The 20,553-nt window shown below is 41.7% G+C and overlaps 1 protein-coding gene across 3 annotated transcripts in view; it reads right to left on the minus strand.

The window, feature by feature from the left end:
- MRRF (mitochondrial ribosome recycling factor) overlaps positions 1-20,553 on the minus strand; it is a 65,670-nt gene that overhangs the window by 16,196 nt on the left and 28,921 nt on the right. For all 3 annotated transcript variants that reach the window (XM_011989467.1, XM_011989466.1, XM_011989468.1), the window contains one exon: positions 16,474-16,565. In XM_011989467.1, the coding sequence (XP_011844857.1) occupies positions 16,474-16,565 (92 nt within the window). The remainder of the gene's footprint in view (positions 1-16,473; positions 16,566-20,553) is intronic.

Genomic DNA, 20,553 nt, shown 5'->3' on the forward strand with positions numbered 1-20,553 from the left:
GCGTGCTGTCAATATGTATGCACTGTAAAAGCTCAACAAAGGACAGCTGAGTTATTATTCTTACTACAGAATCTCTGGGACTTGGGGAGAATAGGATGTGAGCAGTGAGAGAGAAAATGGTCACAAAGGATTTTGCCACTTGGAGCTTAGGCAACTGAGGGGATAGTGAGTAGACAGAAATAGAACGTGAACAGAGGAGAGCAGTAGGCAATGGAGAAAGCGGGGGACATGAATTCTGCTCCAGCAGCTGTAGGGAGCAGGTTAAGGGAGAAGGAAGCTGCACTTTCAAGGAACGGCATATCAAGATACATTCCTGACACTGCCACTGACAGAAACCTTGCCACCTCCTCCCTGGGCTTTCAGGACTCCCTCTACAGGAGCATGGGCCTGAAATCAGGAGGATCACGTGCCTGCTTCACTGTTTGCTGGTGGGAGCTGCCCTATGCCTTGGGGCTGCGGGTCCTGAAGGAAATGTTTTTGTTTGTGTAGCCTAGCCAGATTTCCTATGCTTCTAAGGACACCACCCTCGCCTCATCCCACTAGCCTGTTTTACATACATTAATGTATCATAAAGACATTAGATCTTCTGTAGGTATCCTTTTAGCCCAAGGAAATCATACATTTTGGAAGGACTTCTAACACCAGTAGTAATTTTAGTTCTCTCTGGGGACACAACTGGGCACCTGCTTTCAAAGGACTATTCTGTGACTGATGCCTGGTTAAACCAGACATACCATCCCGAAACACAGCCAAGCCCAGCCTGACTGAATGAGAAAGGAGGTTGCGGTCAGGGGTCACAGCTCCACATTCCCAGCTGAGTGGTCTTAAGTCACTTGTCTTCTCTTTCCCTGTCGCCACAGAAGGATGGAAACCCCAGTTTTGGGGTAAGTGGACATAACTCTTGCCTCAGCTCCATCATACATGCAAAAAAGCACAATTTGGTGGTCAAAGCAAACCTGATTTCCAAATCCAGCTCTGCCACTTACAAGTTGAGTACCTGTGGACTTTAATTTTTCCTCTCTGAATGCAAGGTTGTCAGGTGAAGCACTTAAGAGAACAGTCTCTGAAGTCAGACTGTTGGGGCTTGAGGTCCAGATCTATCAGTTTTCAGCTTTGTGGCCCTGGGCAAGTTATTTTACCTCTGCATCAGTTTTTCCATCTGTCAAATGTGTATAATACTATTTACTTAACTGTTCTCCTCTGTTCCCATTCAGTCCCTCTTACAACAACTTAATTATTGTGAGAATTAAACAAGTTAATAAATGTGCTGGTACATGGGATGTACTCAATAAACATTATCTGTTATTTCCTCAACCGTCAAGTGCAGAGGGATGAGGGAGGCCGTACAGGATTTTTCCAGTGTTATGAGCAAATGAGAGAAGACAGCTAAATGACTTTGCATATATAGGTAATAAACTACTTTAAGTTCTCAATAATATTATTAATAAAAGTAATTGTAATGTTTCCTACTAGAGGAGAACATAGTATAGTGGCTACAAGCCCAGGCTCTGGAGAAAGATAGCCTGTTCTTTCACTTATTAACTGTGTGACACTGGGCACAAAAAATCCCATTCCTCTGTGACTTAGTTACTTCATCTGTAAGATAGAGATAATATACTGATCTCAAAAGGATGTTACAAGTATATTAGCTAATACATAAATGGCAGCCAGAACAACAGTTGGCACAGTGTTCCAGAAACAATGATTACATTATTGCATACTTACTACACGCTAGGCTCTGTTTGAGGGCCTAGCAATACAGCAATGAACAAAATTGACAAAGTTCTTCCTCTCTCCTCTCAAAGCACTCACATTCTAGTGAAAGCGAGACAGACACAGTAAACAATTAAGCAGATAAAATGACACAAAGTATATGAAGAAAATAAAGCAAGAGAAGGAGATAAGGAGAGACCACATTATTATCATGGTAAGGCCCACTTATATTTGCCCAGCCACCTGACCCCAATGTCATCTGCTCCCCTTCAATACTAATAATAACGAAAACTGTTGCAGAGCCATTTCCCTGTGTCAAGTTCTGAGCTGATGCATTCTCCATGCATTAGCTCAGTTAATCTTCATAACATTCCTGTGACATTAGTGGCATGAGTACCTGGGTTTTACAGATTAGAAAGTGGACAGACTGGGCAACATGGTGAGACCCCATCTCTACAGTTTTTTTTTTTTTTTTTTTTTTTTGAGATGGAGTCTTGCTCTGTCTCCCAGGCTGGCATACAGTGGCATAATCTCGGCTCACTGCAACCTCTGCCTCCCAGGTTCAAGCGATTCTCCTGCCTCAGCCTCCTGAGTAGCTGGGACTACAGGCACGTGCCACCACATAAGGTTAATTTTTGCATTTTTAGTAGAGATGGGGTTTCGCCATGATGGCCAGACTGGTCTCGAACTCCTGACCTCTGGTGATCTACCTGCCTTAGCATCCCAAGATGCTGGGATTACAGGCGTGAGACAGTGCCCAGCTACAAATTTTTTTTTTTTTTTAATTAGCTGGGCATGGTGGGGCATGCCTGTATTCTCAACTACTTGAAAGGCTGAGACCAGAAGATCCTTGAGCTCAGGAATTTGAGGTGGCAGTGAGCTATGATCATGCCACCGCACCCCAGCCTGGGTAACAAAGAAAGACCCTGCCTGCGGGGAAAAAAAAAGTGGGAAGTAGGGGTTCAGACAGATCAAGTAACCTGCTCAAGGTCACACAAAAAGTTCTTGGCAGACATGGGATTTGAGCCCAGTATAGCCTGACTCCTGAATTCCAGGCCTTCTGCTCTGTTCCTCTCTTGTTGGTGCTAGTCAAATCTAGCAAATATTCTTACCAGTGGTGGTAATAATAGTACTATTCTCACATTAAGACCGGCTTAGATATATAGTTCATGCTACTCCCCGACACGTCCAAGAGTAGTGGGGAGAAAGAAGAGAGGGAATTTATGGAGGAAAGAAATGGAATAGTGATCTGATCTACGGTAGTCAACAGCTAGGTACCATAAACAGGTGCATGATACAAGGCATGGAGAAGAGAGGACGGGCAGGGACAAGAGAAACCTGTCCTTTTGTTTGCAATTTTTGCATAAGTGTTGGTGGCAACTTGCTCTTCAGCCTATCCTCCACTTTTGATTCTTGACTGAACGTCCTTGTGTGCTTCAATTGGTATATCTACGCTGGGAAGGAGCCCCATTCCACACACTTGGGACCTGCAATAGCAAGATGCACTCCTAAAAAGCCACAGGCCAGGTGAGAAGCAACACTGAACACAAGACAGGTGTTCAAAAACTGCATGAAGGCTTACCCAGGCCTGGAAAGTAGAAAGAAACAGTGTACTGGAACAAACCAGGAGAATGAATGGCCCTGCAAACGCAGCAATGGCAAGCAGGCAGTGGGAATAAAAGGGCTAAAGCAGCAGCTGCAGTTGCTCAAATGCAGTTTGTGTCTGCCCCAGCCCAAGTCAGGTCATGAGGCATTCACCTTTCAGGGTTTTTTTCTTTCAATATCCCTAAAGGGTGTAAGGGTGTAAGGGGGTGTGTGTGTGTGTGTGTGTGTGTGTGTGTGTGTGTGTGATGTAGAAAAGGGTATTACCAGTATTTCATATGTGTGTGTGTGTGTGTGTGTGTGATGTAGAAAAGGGTATTACCAGTATTTCATGTGTGTGTGTGTGTGTGTGTGTGATGTAGAAAAGGGTATTACCAGTATTTCATATGTGTGTGTGTGTGTGTGTGTGTGTGTGATGTAGACAAGGGTATTACTAGTATTTCGTGTGTGTGTGTGTGTGTGTGATGTAGACAAGGGTATTACTAGTATTTCGTGTGTGTGTGTGTGTGTGTTTGATGTAGAAAAGGGTATTACCAGTATTTCCTGGAATGTGCAAACTATAGACACTACTCTGTAACAAGATCCACAAGGCAATATAGCAGCTAGCACAGGCAGGCCACAGAACTGAAAGGAAGTAGGTTTCACGTCGGCAGCCCAAGGAGCAAATGTGATAACATGGTAACAGCCCAGGCTTTGGAAACAGACAGATTCAAGTTTGAATAACGGCTCCTTCACTTACTAATCTGTGACCATGAGCAAGTTACTTAAACTTTCTGATCCCTAGTTTCCTCCTCTGTATTAAATCCATCTCAAAAGGGCATTTCTGGGCAGCAATGCGATCACCATGAAAATACGTACACAACTTTCAGAGGCCGAGGTGAGGATTGCTTGAGACCAGGGCCTCAAGAGGAGCCTGGGATACACTGTGGGACCTCATCTCTACAAAAAATTTAAAAATTAGCCAGACTTGGTGGCTTGTGCCTGTAGTCCCAGCTACTTAGGAGGCTGAGTGGGAGGATCACTTGAGCCCAGGAGGTCAGGGCCACTGATTGTGACTGTGCCACTGTACTCGAGCCTGAGTGGCAAAAAGCCTGTCTCAAAAAAAACAAATTAAAAAGTATACAAGATATTAGTCAAAGGGGGAAACAAAGCAAGTTGTGGTATTGTAGATATTTTATCCCACTTATGTAAACTAAATATATATATATATAGGTTTGCATATTCATCCTTTGAAATCTGGAAGGATACACTAACAATGGTTACTTCTGGGAAGAACAACTGGGGAACAATAAATGAACTTTTCATTATACTTCTGTAGGATTTGAATTTTTATGATAAACGTATGTTATTTTTGCAATTAAAAAAGATGAAAGCCATATATCTGATAAGAGTCTAATATCCAGAATATATAAAGAAATCTTATAACACAAGAACAAACAATCCAATTATAAAATGGGCAAAGGACTTGAATAGACATTTTTCTAAAGAAGATATACAAATGGCCAAAAGCACATGAAAAGATGCTTAGCACCATCAGTCATCAGGAAAATGCAAATCAAAACCATAATAAGATACCACTCCACAGCCTCTAGGAGGATAATCATAACAAGTGTTGGCAAAGGAATGGAGAAACTGAAATCCTCGTATATTGCTGGTGGGAATTTAAAATGTGCAGTCCTTGTGGAAAAGTTTGGAAGTTCCTCAGAAAGTTAAACATGGAGTTGCCATATGACCCAGCAATTAACTGGTCATAAACCACTCCTAGGTTTATATCCAAGAGAATTAAAAGCATGTTCACACAAATGTCCATAGCAGTGGTATTCACTTAACAGCCCCAAAGTAGAGAAAACTCAAATGTCCATCAACTGAGGAACTAATATATAAAATGCGGTATAGCCATACAATAGAATACTATTTGGCAATAAAAAAGAATGAAGTACTGACACGTGGAAGAACCTTGAGAACATTATGCAAATAGAAAGAAGCCAGTCACAAAAGACCACATATTGTGTGACTTCATTTACATAAAATGTTTAGAACTAGGAAACCCACAGCGATAGAAAAGTGGATTATTAATAGCCCAGAGCAATCCCTAGGAGAAGGTTCTGGGGGGAAAGTAAGGAGTGCCTGCTGATGGGTAGAGCGTCTTTTTGGAGCGATGATGAAAATTTCCTAAAACTGATTGTGGTTACAACTGGTTGCACACCTCTATGAATATATACTACTAAAAACCATTGAGTTGTACACTTTTAGTGGGTGAATTATATTTCAATGAAGGTGACAAAAATGCCATATGCCTATCTAGTTCTCACCATTGAACAATACTTGTATCCTAGGTAGAAAGCCTGATGACAGGCAGCACGCCTCATGGCAGTAGAGACAGACAATACTCCCCCACAACAGTTAATAATCACCATGCAGGCCAGACGTAGTCTTATGCCTGTAATCCCAACATTTTGGGAGGCCAAAGCGGGTGGATCACATGAGGCCAGGAGATCAAGAGCAGCCTGGGCAACATGGCGAAACCACGTCTCTACTAAAAATACAAAAAAAAAAAAAATTAGCCAGGCGAGGTGGCGCATGTCTGTAGTCCCAGCTACTCAGGAGGCTGAGGCAAGAGGATCGCTTGAACCTGGGAGGTGGAGGCTGCAGTGAGACGAGATCATGCCACTGCACTCTAGCCTGGGCAACAGACAGAGACTGTATCTCAAAAAGAAAAAAAAAATCACCATGCAGAAAAGTCATAGAATACTCAGTAACAATGGCTAGCCTGATCATGACAATTTAAAAAATAATATTAACTCTCATTTATTGAATTTCTTTCCTTTCTTCACTGGCATCAAATCTATACTGCTGTCTAAAGGTTCTCCCTGTCTACTCCTGTTCTCTTCTCCCCTCTATCCTTCACAGGAGTTTCTCCCAACAAATCTTCACAAAAGTAAATATTCTATGATCCCATTTTCAGGTGAGGAAACCAAGGATCAGAGAGTTGAAATAAGTATCCTAAAAGCACAAAGCTCTTTCTCCTGGTTTTCTTTTTAGAGTTTTAGTGACTGTCACCTTGGCTCCTGTAGCTGTCAACCGCACCTCTTCCTAGCTACACAGCTTTCCCTCTGCATTTACCTCCACCTAGGGACCATCCTGCCCTGCCTCACCCAGCTTGCTCTCCCTGGAAAAACCTAGTCATCATTCGTGAGAAACTGCACATCAGCGTATGAGGGGCGGGGGGGAATAAACACCTGAGAAAGAATTTAGGCTGAGGAACTATAACTCAGGGTTTTTTTACTGTTATCTAGGACACTCCCTGGTCTCAGTGGCATTCTCCTTCCTATCAACTTGGAACAAAGTCTGGGGGAAAGAGCCTAGTCTAGCCATAAAGTTTATCATCCCCAACAATGCCCAGAGGAAAATGACAATGGCAATTATCTAATGATCTTGAAGCTTTAGGAAGCAGTTCAGTGGGGCTGAGAGTGCCAAGGAGAGTCAAGGCTTCTTGCCTTTATCAGGAACGTAAAGAAATTCTCACGCCATAAGCAGGACTAGTCACTAGATATTCTTATTTGGGATATACGTTCCAGGAGGTCTTGCTCACACATAACTCATATTCAAAGAACAAACCAAGTGCTTATTAACAATCAAACTACAGTATGTCCGAGCAACTTAAATTCCAAGATACTTCCAACATAATGACTCAACTCCTCCCATCTGTAAAAATGGAGGAAAAGACAGGGGAAAAAAAGAACATGGGGCTTCAGGAAGATGGTTAGTGAGGAAGAGAAGAAAGGAGGGCATTAAGGACTAAAAGAGAAATCAGCAAACAGAAATAAATTATTACTTATTGGTTTTACTCCCAAAAAAATCAGGAAAAGGACATTTACAAGAACTCCTTAACCAGGAGGATTATATAATAACAAATACTCTAAGATAAAGGAATTAAATTTAAGTACCTATGATATGCCAGGCCTCACACTATGAGCTTCATATAAAATATCCTATTACTCTTCAAAACCATAGATACCATTCCTATTTTACAGGTAAGGAGGCTGAAGCTTCAAAAAATTGAGCAACTTGCCCAAGTTCACTGCAGTGGGCATGAAGGTATGCTGCTCAGATCACCCTCCAGTAGAACCTGCTGTGAGGGGCACAGATGCCTGACAACTTCCAGGCCCCACACCTTTGGATCCACTGTGACATTCCTGCTGAGATCACATCAAGGCCACATCCACTGGGCTTCTCCCAGTCAATGACCATGCAAGGCAGAGGTACTAGAGCCAGGTTCTTATGCCTAAATGGGGCTGCTGTAGGGGCAATCTTTGCTCAGGAATGCCCCATCAGCCTGGCTGCACTGCAGTGTGAGTCTCCCTCCCCACAACCCTCTTCCTTCCCCTTCTCCACCAGTATCACACCTGCACTAGGTCTACTCCTGCTCCCTCTCCCCTTTGTCCTTCACAGACATTTCCTGCACATCTAATTCCATCCTGGCATCTGCTTCTCAGAGGACCCAAACTGACATACCCACAGTGACAGAACAGGGATTTGAACCCAGGTATGTCTAACCCCAAAGCCCATCAATCTCTGTCTAACCACAGAGACAGATTAATTGATCAATAAATTATGTTGCTAAGTCCAACAATCTCAGATCTTACCTTCTGTGACCCCATCACTCCCTCCCCTCTTTGAGATACTTTCTTCACTTGGTTTCCAGGACCCTACACTTTCCTAGTTCTCCTCCTACCTCACTGGACACCTGTTCTCAGTCTTCTTTGCTGGTTCCTCCTCATCTCTCTGACCCCCAAACCTTGAAGTAAAGTGTCCAAGGCTTAGTCCCCAAACCTCTTCTTTTCATTACCTACATTTACTCTCTAAAGTAATCTCATCTAATTTCGTGGCCTCCTTTACAAGTTCATGATTCCCAAATTTATCTCTCTAGCCCACATCTGTCCTCTGAACTTCAGGTCCATATATTCAACAGCCTACCTGACCTCTCCAATTAGATGTCCAGTAGCACCTGAAAACAAATATGGACAAAATCTTCTCTTCCGCCAGGTGCAGTGGCTCATGCCTGTAATCCCAGCACTTTGGGAGGCCGAAGTGGGCGGATCACTTGAGGTCAGGAGTTCGAGACCAGTCTGGCCAACATGGTGAAACCTCATCTCTACTAAAAATCCCAGCCTTCCGAGTAGCTGGGATTACAGGCGCGTGCCACCACGCCTGGGTAATTTTTGTATTTTTAGTAGAGACAGGGTTTCACCATGTCGGCCAGGCTGGTCTCAAACTCTTGACCTTCAGTAATCCGCCCACCTTGGCCTCTCAAAGTGCTGGGATTACAGGTGTGAGCCCGCACCTGGCCCTCATCTTCTATTTCTCTTTCCTCACTCACTCTGCTACAGGCACATGAGCCCTCTTGCTGTTCCTTGAACATCCCAGGTAGACTCCTACCTCAGGGCCTTTGCACTTTCTGCTTCCTCTGCCTCAGTGCTGGATACAGGCATGGTTTGTTCTTGTACATCCTTCAATTCTCTGCAAGTATCACCTTCCTCTGAACACTTCAGGAACATCTACTTAATATTGAACCACCACCATCCCCACCTTCACAGCATCCTTTATTTCCTTTTACTGCCTTATTTTTCTCTACAGAGAGAAAAATATGACCATCTGACACACACAAACTATATGTGTGTGTTGTTAACCATCTTCCCAGTAGATGCTCCATTAAGGACAAAGGCTTTGTCTGGCTTATTCAACTACTTTATCATCAGTGTCTAACACTATGCTTGGCATATAATAGGTACTCAATAAATGTCTGTTGAGTAAATTTATGAATGTCCTACAAGTTTTACATTTCAGCATAAAAACTCTTCATAAAAGCAGACAAGTGGTTATCTGGGACAGAGGAAGAGGACTGAAGACTGACATGCAAAGGGGCAGAGGATAACTTTTTGGGGTGACTGAACTGCTCTGTATGTTGATTGGGGTAGTAGTTACAGGGACACATATATCTGTCAAAAGCCATCATCACATATACTTGAAATGGATTCATTTTATTGTATGTAAGTTATACTCTGATAAAGTTGAATAAAACTAAATAAATACACTATATCCCAGACTGCCCCTTGAACCAAAAAGTGCAGACAAGTTCACTGTGAGATTAGGCATCCTGATGTGAGTTTTGTAAATTATGTTCCACATAGTTTGGGTTATTATATAATTAAATTTAAAAACATCAATTGCTATCCTTTGCTACAAAAACGAAGAAGCAAACGCAAAATAAAAACAGAAAGTACTCTCAGAAGTCCACGGATGCAAGAATACAGACTTACAAGTAAAACAAACCCAAGTTTGAATCCTGCTCAACTCTACCTTTACTAGCTAAATGAACCCAAGCAAGTTATCTAACAACTCAGGCTGACTTCGCTCATGCATAAAAAATAGGGAACAGAATGAGTTCAATAATAGAGTATAGAGCCTAGAATGCAGTATGCACTCAGTAAACAGTCACTTTCCTTAATATTATTATTGCCCTACAGTGAGCCAGGGAAGGCATTAAAATACCAATCGGGTTTCCTAAAAGAGCCACATCAAGTCTGGGTCTAAGTACCAACAGAGGGGTCACTTGGGTGTGTTGCAGATGGTTTTCTGGCCCTGAAATGTCCATGTCTCTAAGAAGCACAGTACTATGCAGTGATGTTGCAAATAAGCACTCAATCAAGGGCAACAGCCACAGCATCCCCCACATTCTGCATTCACTTCTTTCCCAAGCACAGTCCCCATGCCACCACTTCCCACTCCCAGCAGAAGAACAGGAAGTAGGCCTTAGAAAATCATTCAGAAATAGTAAAAGAGAAAAAGTTTAAACTAAGATACTTGACATTTGGGAACTGGTTAAGTGTAAAATGCCAACAGTACACCTTTAGAAAAAGAGTGAGGAAGAATTCTCACAACAGAGAGCAATGGTACACTGTTTTTTTTGTTTTGTTTTGTTTTTTGAGATGGAGTCTCACTCTGTCCCCCAGGCTGGAGTGCAGTGGCGCGATCTCCAGCTCACTGTAAGCTCCTCCTTCCGGGTTCACGCCATTCTCCTGCCTCAGCCTCCTGAGTAGCTGGGACTACAGGCACCCACAACCACGCCCGGCTAATTTTTTGTATTTTTAGTAGAGATGGGGTTTCACCGTGGTGTCGATCTCCTGACCTCATGATCCGCCCGCCTCGGCCTCCCAAAGTGCTGGGATTACAGGCGTGAGCCACCGCGCCCGGCTTAAGTTTTTGTTTTTTTTTAGGTACAGAACACTATGTATAGTACAATCCCATATCATTAGAAGAAAAATGAAGGAGATACCAGACATATGCTTGACTTTACATTGGAAAAAAATCTAGAAAATCAAGGTACCAAAAGTGGTTCCCGAAGGAGAAAAGGATGGAGACATTTTCTCTTTTTTTTTTTTTGAGACAGAGCCTCGCTCAGTCGCCCAGGTTGGAGTGCAAAGGCACGATCTCAGCTCACTGCAACCTCCACCTCCCAGGTTCAAGTGATTTGCCTCAGCCTCCTGAGTAGCTGGGATTACAGGCGCGCCCTACCACGCCCAGCTAATTTTTGTATTTTTAGTAGACATGCAGATTCATCGTGTTGGTCAGGCTGGTCTCGAACTTTTGACCTTGTGATCTGCCTGCCTCAGCCTCCCAAAGTCCTTGGATTACAGGTGTGAGTCACCGTGCTTAGCCTCATTTAAATATTTTATGTAATTTTATTTAAAATAAAACCAACAGAGACACTGATGAAGGAACTGGAAGACAATCAAGGAAAGACGTAACCTTGGTGAGGAATGAGTCAATCATATGTAGTTTTGTTTCCTGGGTGAATTCATAGTTTCCTTATAGCATTTATTTAAAGCCAGGCATGAACTCAGCAATCTCAAACCAAAGAACTACTATTCTACTTAGTGTGGTTTTCCCATAGATATTTGGTAAAACAATGAGTAAGGGAGTGTGTTCTTATTTGTTTATTTGTTTAGGGGCATAATGATGATGTGAATAAGGTGGAGGCAGAAACTTGGCCTGAACAAAATGAACCCCTGATCAAAACTTTTCAGGGCCCCTGATTAAGGAGTGAAAAGATGGATATTCCAGATAAATCTTCTATCAGGAGACAGGAACAGTAAGAAAGGCAGTAACAAAGACCCCAATTCTAATCCTACTTCTGCCACTTACTAGCTATCTGATATTGGGCATCAACTTCTGTGAGCTTCAGGACTCTCATCAGTCAAACGAGCCTAAAATAGTCTCTTCACCACATAATGTTATAAGAATTTGGGAAGAAATTGTGAAGTGTTCAGCTCAGCACTTCTAGGCATTATACCTCTAGTTTAGGTGGTTGATAAATTGTACCTAAAATGTAATTGCCTGAATTGGAAAAATAGAAGAAACTATTTCAGTATATCTCTATTAACAGGAATGTTTCAAAAAAAACCAATCCAGTTGACTAACTTATCTACATAAAAATCACTGCCAGAGAAGCAAACAAAAGCTATCCACATTGTCAGTGGGAAAAGATATAATCCAGAGCCCCTAAGACTCAATGGTTATTTACCTGAGGAGATAGCCATGATAAAAAAAAAAAAAAAAAAAAAAAAAACCTCACATACAGCCACGCAGAGCTGAGTCTCAGAGGCTGTAAAAAGAGGACTTGGTGATAAGGACCACTCAGGCTCCAAGCCTGACTGTTACTGAGTTAGGACTTATCTTCTACCTACTTCCCCAAAAGATCAGAGGCAGATTATAGTTAAGAGTCACATACTCAGTAGACTCATTTAAATAAGAATATGAGAATCAGAGGAATGTAATGAGGGTGAGGTAATAGGTGAGATCTGTTTCCATTGAAAATAAAATTTAGTTCTGGGTATCCAGAGTTAAGTCAAAAAAGCAAACCTACAGACTATCATTAGGCAGTGGAAGAATCAGGATCAATCAGAGGAGGCAAATTTTCCTAGAACTAAACTCAAACTTTCATCATCAGAAACTGATCTTAGAGGCTGGGCACGGTGGCTCACACCTGTAATCCCAGCACTTTGGGTGGCCAAAGTGGGTGGGTCACTTGAGGTCAGAAGTTCAAGACCAGCCTGGCTAACATGGTGAAACCCCGTTTCTACTAAAAATATAAAAATTAGCCAGGTATGGTGGTGGGCGCCTGTAATTGCAGCTACTTGGGAGGCTGAGGCAGGAGAAATGCTTGGAACCCAGCAGGCAGAGGCTGCAGTGAGCCAGGATCGCACCACTACACTCCAGCCTGGGCGACAGAGTGAGACTCCATCTCAAAAAAAAAAGAAAAAAGAAACTGATCCTAAGAATGTATGCTTCCTATTTCCCCTGCCCATCAAAGTTCCAACTTAAGATTTGATGTGTTGTTTTCCTCCTCACAGCTTTGTCAATTACCAGCTGTGTGACCCAGAACCAATGCCTCACCTCTCTGAATCTCATTTTCTTCATCCCTAAAAACGAAAGATGCTCCTATTTGTGAAAGGGGATGATGGAAATAGCATATTTGCTAGCATTAATTGAGTGCTTACTAAGCATCAAAAGCTTCATGTACATTATCTCACTGAAATCTCCCAATAAGCATATATGGCAAGTCCTGCAAATTATCATTTCACAGACAAGCTGCCTGAGATTCAGAGAGGCAGAGACAGGTGCCACTGTCACACAGCCAAAGAGCAGGAAGTGCTGGAACTCAATTTCATGCTTATGTGACACCAATGCAAAATTTAAACGCAAAATTTAACCATTAAACTTTTCTGCTTTCCCGAATATGTAAGGCACCTAACCATTCCTGGCACACAGTAGGTGCTCAACCTATTAGTTTCCTTAATCCCTCCTTCCTTTTCTCCTAAAATTATATAACATGTAGAAAATTAAAAGTTTACTGAAGTATGTTTATATAGTTTAAGGAAATCATACCACTTAATTTATTTTCTCTATTAACCTCACCACATCTCTGCTTATCATTATGCACTAACCTATTTTACAAATAAGGAACTAGAAGGCAGCAAACAGCTAGGGCAATGTGCCCAGAGTCATATGGAAGTCACTGCTAAAACCAAATAAAAACCTTGATCCTCTTACTTATAAATCAACCTTTATCCTCTCACATGACACAGCCTCCATAATAAAGAACAGATCATTCATTTTTTTATCTGGAAAACTACCAAATGTTATAATTCAGTAAGGGGCCTCATGACCCCACTACCTTGTCAAAGGGAAGAAAGTATATAAAAAATGAGGTTTGCAGGAGCAGACGGTTTTGGTCCATCAACTTTCTCTTGGATTACACCCATTAACCAAAATAAAATAATGTAAAAAAAAAATGTAACAGATCCTCATATCTTTGGAAATTCGAGTTAAACTCACTGATCTTTCAAACTTACATACAATGCACCAACAGTGATCATTTACTCCTGTGGGGCTGCAGAAATGCATGTTGTCAACCAGATCTTTGAAAGAAAAATGTGATACACAACTGGGTCACCTTAAGAAGAATCTAAATCAGCAATGAGCATTTAGTAGCACAAATTCATAGCCCCATAGAATTTTGGAGCTTCAGAAAGGACCTGGCAGGCCACTAAGAATAATCCCTTCATCTGATATGTGAGGAAACCAAGGCTCAGGGCGGTTAAGTGGCTGTCCAAGGTTTCACAAACAGGACAGCAAAAACTAGAAAATAAACCCACTGAGTACTACCTATTACCCTTGTAAATCTTGCTTCTAATGTCCATGCGTACCTTTAGCACTTTCCAGAATTACGCATCTACACAGAAAATACAGGAGAAAGTTAACAGAAAAACTCAGGCTTCAAATCCTGACTGCCATTTACTTGTCAGGTGATCTCAGGCAAGTCCCTTAATTTCTCTGAACTTCACGTTTTTCATCTATAAATGTGGGTCCTAGTAATTTCCACAAGCTTGATGCAATACAAACAAGGGACCTGGCACACAGCCTGTGAGCTCCATGAAGGCATACATCACGTCTATACATCCCCAGCACAGAGCCTGGCACATATACATTCTCGGAACATTCACTGAGCAAATCAATGAACTTGCCAAACAAACTCGAACTATCTGGTTCAAGCAGGAAGACTTGAACCCAGGTCTATCTGCTTCTTAAACATTAAGTTATATTGTTCCCAATTCACATGATTTCAAAGCAGAGTGTTAATTCAGCCTCACGGAGTACTGAGACCACAACGAACAAGACAGCTATTTTCTGGCCATGAGGCAGGAAAAAGTTCAGTGTGGGAAGTTTCTGAACTCCCCATGTTGGGATTGATTCTTGTTGTTTGAATGAGTATAGGTACATCATGAGGCTTTGGAATCATCTAAAACTGGGTTTGGGTCCAAGCTGCGGCACAAGTTGTGTGGCTTCCACACAAGCTGTGTGGCCTCAAAGGTATGACTTTACCTCTCCGAGCCTAAACTTCCATGCCTAGGAAAACACCTACTTTACAGGGATTAAAGACAAATGAGGCAATATACGTAAAGGAATACAGGATAATGCGTGGCACAAAAAGACACTCAACTAGTGTTCAACTCCATTTCCCTTTTAGTTATCTGGAAGCTTCATTCATTAGGTCTTTGTTCAAATGTCCCTTTCTTCATGACCCTCCCTATCCATAATAAAAGCCCCAAATCTCTCTATCCCCTTACTTTGCTTTTTTTACTTCATTGTCCTTACTATCACTTGACATTCCATTACGTACTTATTTACTGTGCCTATGCAACTATTAGGGAAGCCCGAGGAAGAGAGGGACTTTTTGTTGTTTCTTTTGTTTACTGCTATATTCCAACAGCTAAGAAAGTATCTGGTATGCCATTAGTGCTTAATAAATACTTGCTGAAAGACTGAACAAGTTAATTCAACACTTATTTGGGCCTTGTTATATATGAGGCACTGTGTAGGAATAGGGATTTAAATATTTTGCTATGGAATTGGAGAAGATGTGTCTCACTTGGACTGCTGCAGGAGCCTCCTGACTGTTTTCCTTGTGTCCACTTTGTCCCCCTACAGTCCATTTGTTAAATCAGCAGCCAGAGAGACCCTCACATAGTCAACATCAGATCAGGTCACTCCCCTGCTTAAATCCCTCCACTGACTTTGCATCACAATGAGAATAAAGCCCAAACACTCACCAGGACTTACAAAGACTAAACCATCAGCCTCTAGTGACTAGTCCAACCTCCTCTCCTACCACCCTCTCCCTGCATTTCGCACACACTGACTTTTTTCTTTCTCAAAAAGGCCAAGGTCTTGTATTTTCTCTTCTTTTTTTAATTTAAAAATGAACATTTTATTTTTATTCACCTAAAACTTTTAAATTCTAAAAAAATTAGCCGGGCGTGGTGGCGGGCGCCTGTAGTACCAGCTACTCAGGAGGCTGAGGCAGGAGAATGGTGTGAATCTGGGAGGTGGAGCTTGCAGTAAGCCAAGATCACGCCACTGCACTCCAGCCTGGGTGACAGAGTGAGACTCCGTCTCAAAAAAAAAAAAAACTTTAAGTTCTATATATTTATATAACTAACAATATTCTGTTCTCATGCCTAAAATTCTTCAACTAGCAAGGACTAATGTAAAAAAAATAGCTCTTCAAAGAATATAAGTTAGAGACTACCAGTGTCAAGGTCTTTTCAGACTTGCGGCCTTTGTGCTTGCTGTTCACTCTGCCCAAAATGCTCTCCCCTAGGCTGGTTCTTTCTCATCATTTAGCTCTCAGCAAAAATGTTACCTCTATAAACAGTCTTCTCAGGCTAAAGGTGCCCCTGCCACCATCATCCTTACCAAGTCACTCCCTATTGGCTCCCACTGCCTTTTCTTGCCTCATGGCATGTCATTATCTGGAATGACTTTATTTATTTGTCCTACCTTCCCAACCAGAATATAAAGTATGTAAGGACAACAAATTCTCAAGCTTACTGTTGCAAACCTCACATCTAGTACATAACAGACACTCAATAAGTATTTCTGAATTAGTAAAGTGATCTCAAAAGATGTTTGCCAGGGTGAAAGGCGCAGGCAAGGTATGTTATTGGGCTAATGGCATAGTAGGGTGTTTGCTGGTTTCCTTCCAAGGACAACCACTCCATTTCATTAAAATATGTGAATTTCAGCCAAACTTACTGGGGAATGGGCACCCGAATTAGCGTCCCTTCCACTTCTGGGTTCAGATTCATTCCACTTTCTCTTATAGCCTTGATAGCTGCAGCTGTACACTGAAAACCAGATCAAAAGGTAAACAGAATTAGTAAATAATTATTACCAGATGCAAGCCCTCTGTCGATAACTGGCAACCCATCTTGGCAGAACATGGAAACATTTAGTTCTGTTACCAGCAAGATCAGGAAGTTACATTGGTGTAGAGTGCTTTGATCAAGCTGAATAGCAAACTATGTCCACTCCTGGTACCACTGTACTGCAGGAGGAACAAAAAGAAAGAAGAAAAAATAAAAAGAAAACAGCTCTGCTTCTTTGAAAAGATTTCAATGGTTTGAGGCAACACAGATCAAAACCACAATAAATCCTCAAGGGAGGGGGGCTGGTCTCTGCAAAGATTGGTGTAAAGACAGATGAAAGATTTCATACGTAAAAAAATCCAGTTGACATTTTACACTCAAAATATACCAGTGCCGATTTGGAATGAGTAAATAAATTTAACTCATTCACATCTGCACTCACACCAAACTCACTCATATTTTGGAATGCAAAATGAATCTCTGCTGGTATATGCTCCCGCAAAGGTAGTGTGGTATACTAGCTTAAAGCATGGGCTTTGGAGTCAGAAAGATCTCAGTTCAAATCCCAGTGCTGGTAACCATGTGACCCTGGGCACATGGTTAACCTCTCTGTACCTATATTTTGTCATCTGAGACCATGTAGCACCTAAACCTCAGAGAGGTAGTGAAATAACATGAGCGATGCATCTTGCTCTGTGCCTGGCACATAGTAATACTCAGGCAAGAGCAGTTATATAAACATATTATATACATTCATTATACAAAGGTAAGAATGCATAAAACCCCCAAACAAGGTGGAGTTGATGTCCTCATGTAGCTGAGGTACTGCTATCCTGCCCAACATCCTTCAGGGGCTTCTCTGAAAGTTTGCTCACTAATGGGCCAGCTGGCACACTGGCACACTCATTTCCCAAAGTGCCTCACCTCACACTCAAGCAACATTATAACTACACCTGGTATGTAATCCTAAAGAATAACAAGAAAGCAGTGTGTAAGAGAGATCCTTTCATTGGCATGACAATGTGGAATTCATGAAAATAAAGCCTCTGATATTTTCAAAAGAATTTTAGGCTTGACCAGAGCCAATCCACATCACTTGGATTCAAAGGCCAATTCCTGCACTTGAGCTCCTCCTAGACTTTCTAATTTAAATGAATGGGGGTTGATACACACCTATTTTACTTTTCTAGGTTCTCTGCCCATAAAACTCATTCATTTCAGTTTTATATAACCTTATTGCTACAGCTACCTGAGGTATTACTATAAGGTCACAAAGACAAACCAGAACTTCCACGTACACATGCAGAATCCTCTTGGGAGGCTGTACACAGAATGTAACATATTGTGGCCACTACCTAAAATAGTACATTCTTTTTTTTTTTTTTTTTTCTGAGACGGAGTCTTGCTTTGTCGCCCAGGTTGGAGTGCAGTGGCGCGATCTCGGCTCACTGCAAGCTCCGTCTCCCAGGTTCACGCCATTCTCCTGCCTCAGCCCCCGAGTAGCTGGGACTACAGGCGCACACCACCACGCCCGGCTAATTTTTTTTATTTTTAGTAGAGACGGGGTTTCACTGTGTTAGCCAGGATGGTCTCGATCTCCTGACCTCGTGATCCACCCACCTCGGCCTCCCAAAGTGCCGGGATTACAGGCGTGAGCCACCGCGCCCGCCAGTACATTCTTAAAATAGTACCTCTGGCCACAGATTATCAGAGCTGGAAGGGATCTCTGATGTAATCAAGTCTCTTCATTGTGTGAACAGGAACTTGTAGAATAGGGTCACACCCCCAAGAGTAGACATGGTCTTCCCTGACAGCCCAAGAGAGATGGTTTGAGGACCCCCATCCATCAAACTTCCAGTTACTGGCAGAATTAAGAGGAGATTGAATAGGGATTTAATCCAATGATGCTGCTCTGCCTTTACTTTTTTCTAGATCCCAAGTTCAACGCATTCAATAATTATAACATTAAGGATGTGATTTTTCTTCTCTTTTTTTTCTTTTTTTTTTTTTTGAGACAGGGTCTCACTCTGGCACTCAGGCTGGAGTGCAGTGGCATAATCACGGCTCACTGCAGCCTTGACCTCCCAGGCTCAGGTGACCCTCCACCTCAGCCTCCCAAGTAGCTGCAGGAGGGAAAAAAGAAAGAAGAGCTGGGACTACAGGTCCACACTACCACACCTGGCTAGTTTTTGTATTTTTTATAGAGATGGGGTCCCACCATGTTGCCCAAGCTGGTCTCAAACTCCTGGGCTCAAGCGATCTGCCCACCTCAGCCTCCCAGAGTGCTGGCATTATAAGCATGACCCACCATGCCTGGCCTGATTTTTTCTTAAACAGCCAAATTTAATTTGGAATTATGTTTGCGGTATAAAGGTTATAATCAAGGTAATAAAAGAGCCGAATAAAGAAATAAAATTAATTTTTCTCTGCAAAATAAATGCCATCTTCCTTAAAAAAGAAAAAACAAAAAAAAACCCCACAGAGTCTAAAGCTAACAATAAAGAGAGAATCTCCACTATGAAGGGGTAATCCAATCTCAAGTCTTTCAATCCTCTACTATAGCTTCTCATGAATGACTGATAATCATTACTATAATACCCCATCACCACTACCTGCCTTTCACAAGCTGACCCAAGTATTTCCATACAACCTTCCCCTATAGGCACGAGGGCACCGACTACTGACACCAAGCTGGGCAGGAATTATGCCTCAATATTTACATCTTCCCAGTAAAAGTTAGAGTGTCAGGTACATGGTAAATGCTCAGTAAAAGCTTGTTGATTGAATATATTAGTGATTTGGTTCAGATCTATTAGAAAAACTCATTTCCTTTACCTCATCTATATAACGGCTCAAAATCTTATTTTATACTTCAACTTTTCTGTGTCTTTTCATATTCAGAAAAATCGTGATTCAAAGTTTTATTTTACAAAGAAAACTACTGAATTCTACATATTTTTTCCTTTGACATGGTACGACACAGAACCACAGGGAATTAGTCATGTTCTCCTATGACATCTGAAAAACTCTTTAGTTCAGACTAAGGCATACGTTCCTATAGACTTTCCATCTCTTATGTGTCATCCCTTCAAGGAAAGGATGCTCCACAGTATCAAAGGGAAACAGGTTGCTCTCAAATGATGACATAACTAACTGGTTGTGGCTGCTTGCAGTAGTGTATTGAGAAAGATCACAAATCTCATCTGGGGTCAGGCAGAGAAGAGTGATGTGATCAATCAGTAGTGTCTGCCTTTGTTATTCTAAGCTAATCTGTGCTAAGTAACAACAACAACAACAACAACAAAAATAGGACTTTTGTAGACAGGTGAACAAGTCCTTCAGAATTTGGATTCAAGTCAACTCTGCTAGTGCCGTATCAATTACTGACCTTCCATTTTCTTCATATCCCAATGTAAAGTCAAGTCTAAGAAAGTAGACACATAGTCTGTCTTAATAATCAGTGAATTCCCAGCACCTCAAATAGAAACCAATCACTTGTAAGGACTCAAAAAATATATGCTGAATTAATGAATGAATGGTGAAAGGAGCATAGGCTTTTTCATGTCCAACAGAGATATGTTCAAATCCTGGCTCTGTCACAACAGTGTGAACCTAGTGGAGATATTTTACTTCTTTGAGTCTCAGTTTCCTCATCGATAAAATGAATAAATAATGCCTAATTTTACAGAGTACCTGTACTGATCATATGGAACAAAATATGAGAAAGAGACTAGTGACAAAGGAGACAATCAATACACATTCATTTTCTTCCTTCCACAAGAGCAATAATAGAGCCTGCAGAGTTGTGTGTGGTTTTTTTTTATTTTTTATTTTTTTCATTTGCCTTGTTTTATTCAAATCATGCTGTGGTTTTTATTCCCCTCTTTTCTTTCCCATCATTAACTCTAGCTGCAGGCAAGTTTATGGAAGGCAGCAACTATGTGTATCATTTATCAAGCAGGACACA

Source organism: Mandrillus leucophaeus, unplaced genomic scaffold (assembly GCF_000951045.1).
Source record: "Mandrillus leucophaeus isolate KB7577 unplaced genomic scaffold, Mleu.le_1.0 Scaffold354, whole genome shotgun sequence".
Lineage (NCBI taxonomy): Eukaryota > Metazoa > Chordata > Mammalia > Primates > Cercopithecidae > Mandrillus > Mandrillus leucophaeus.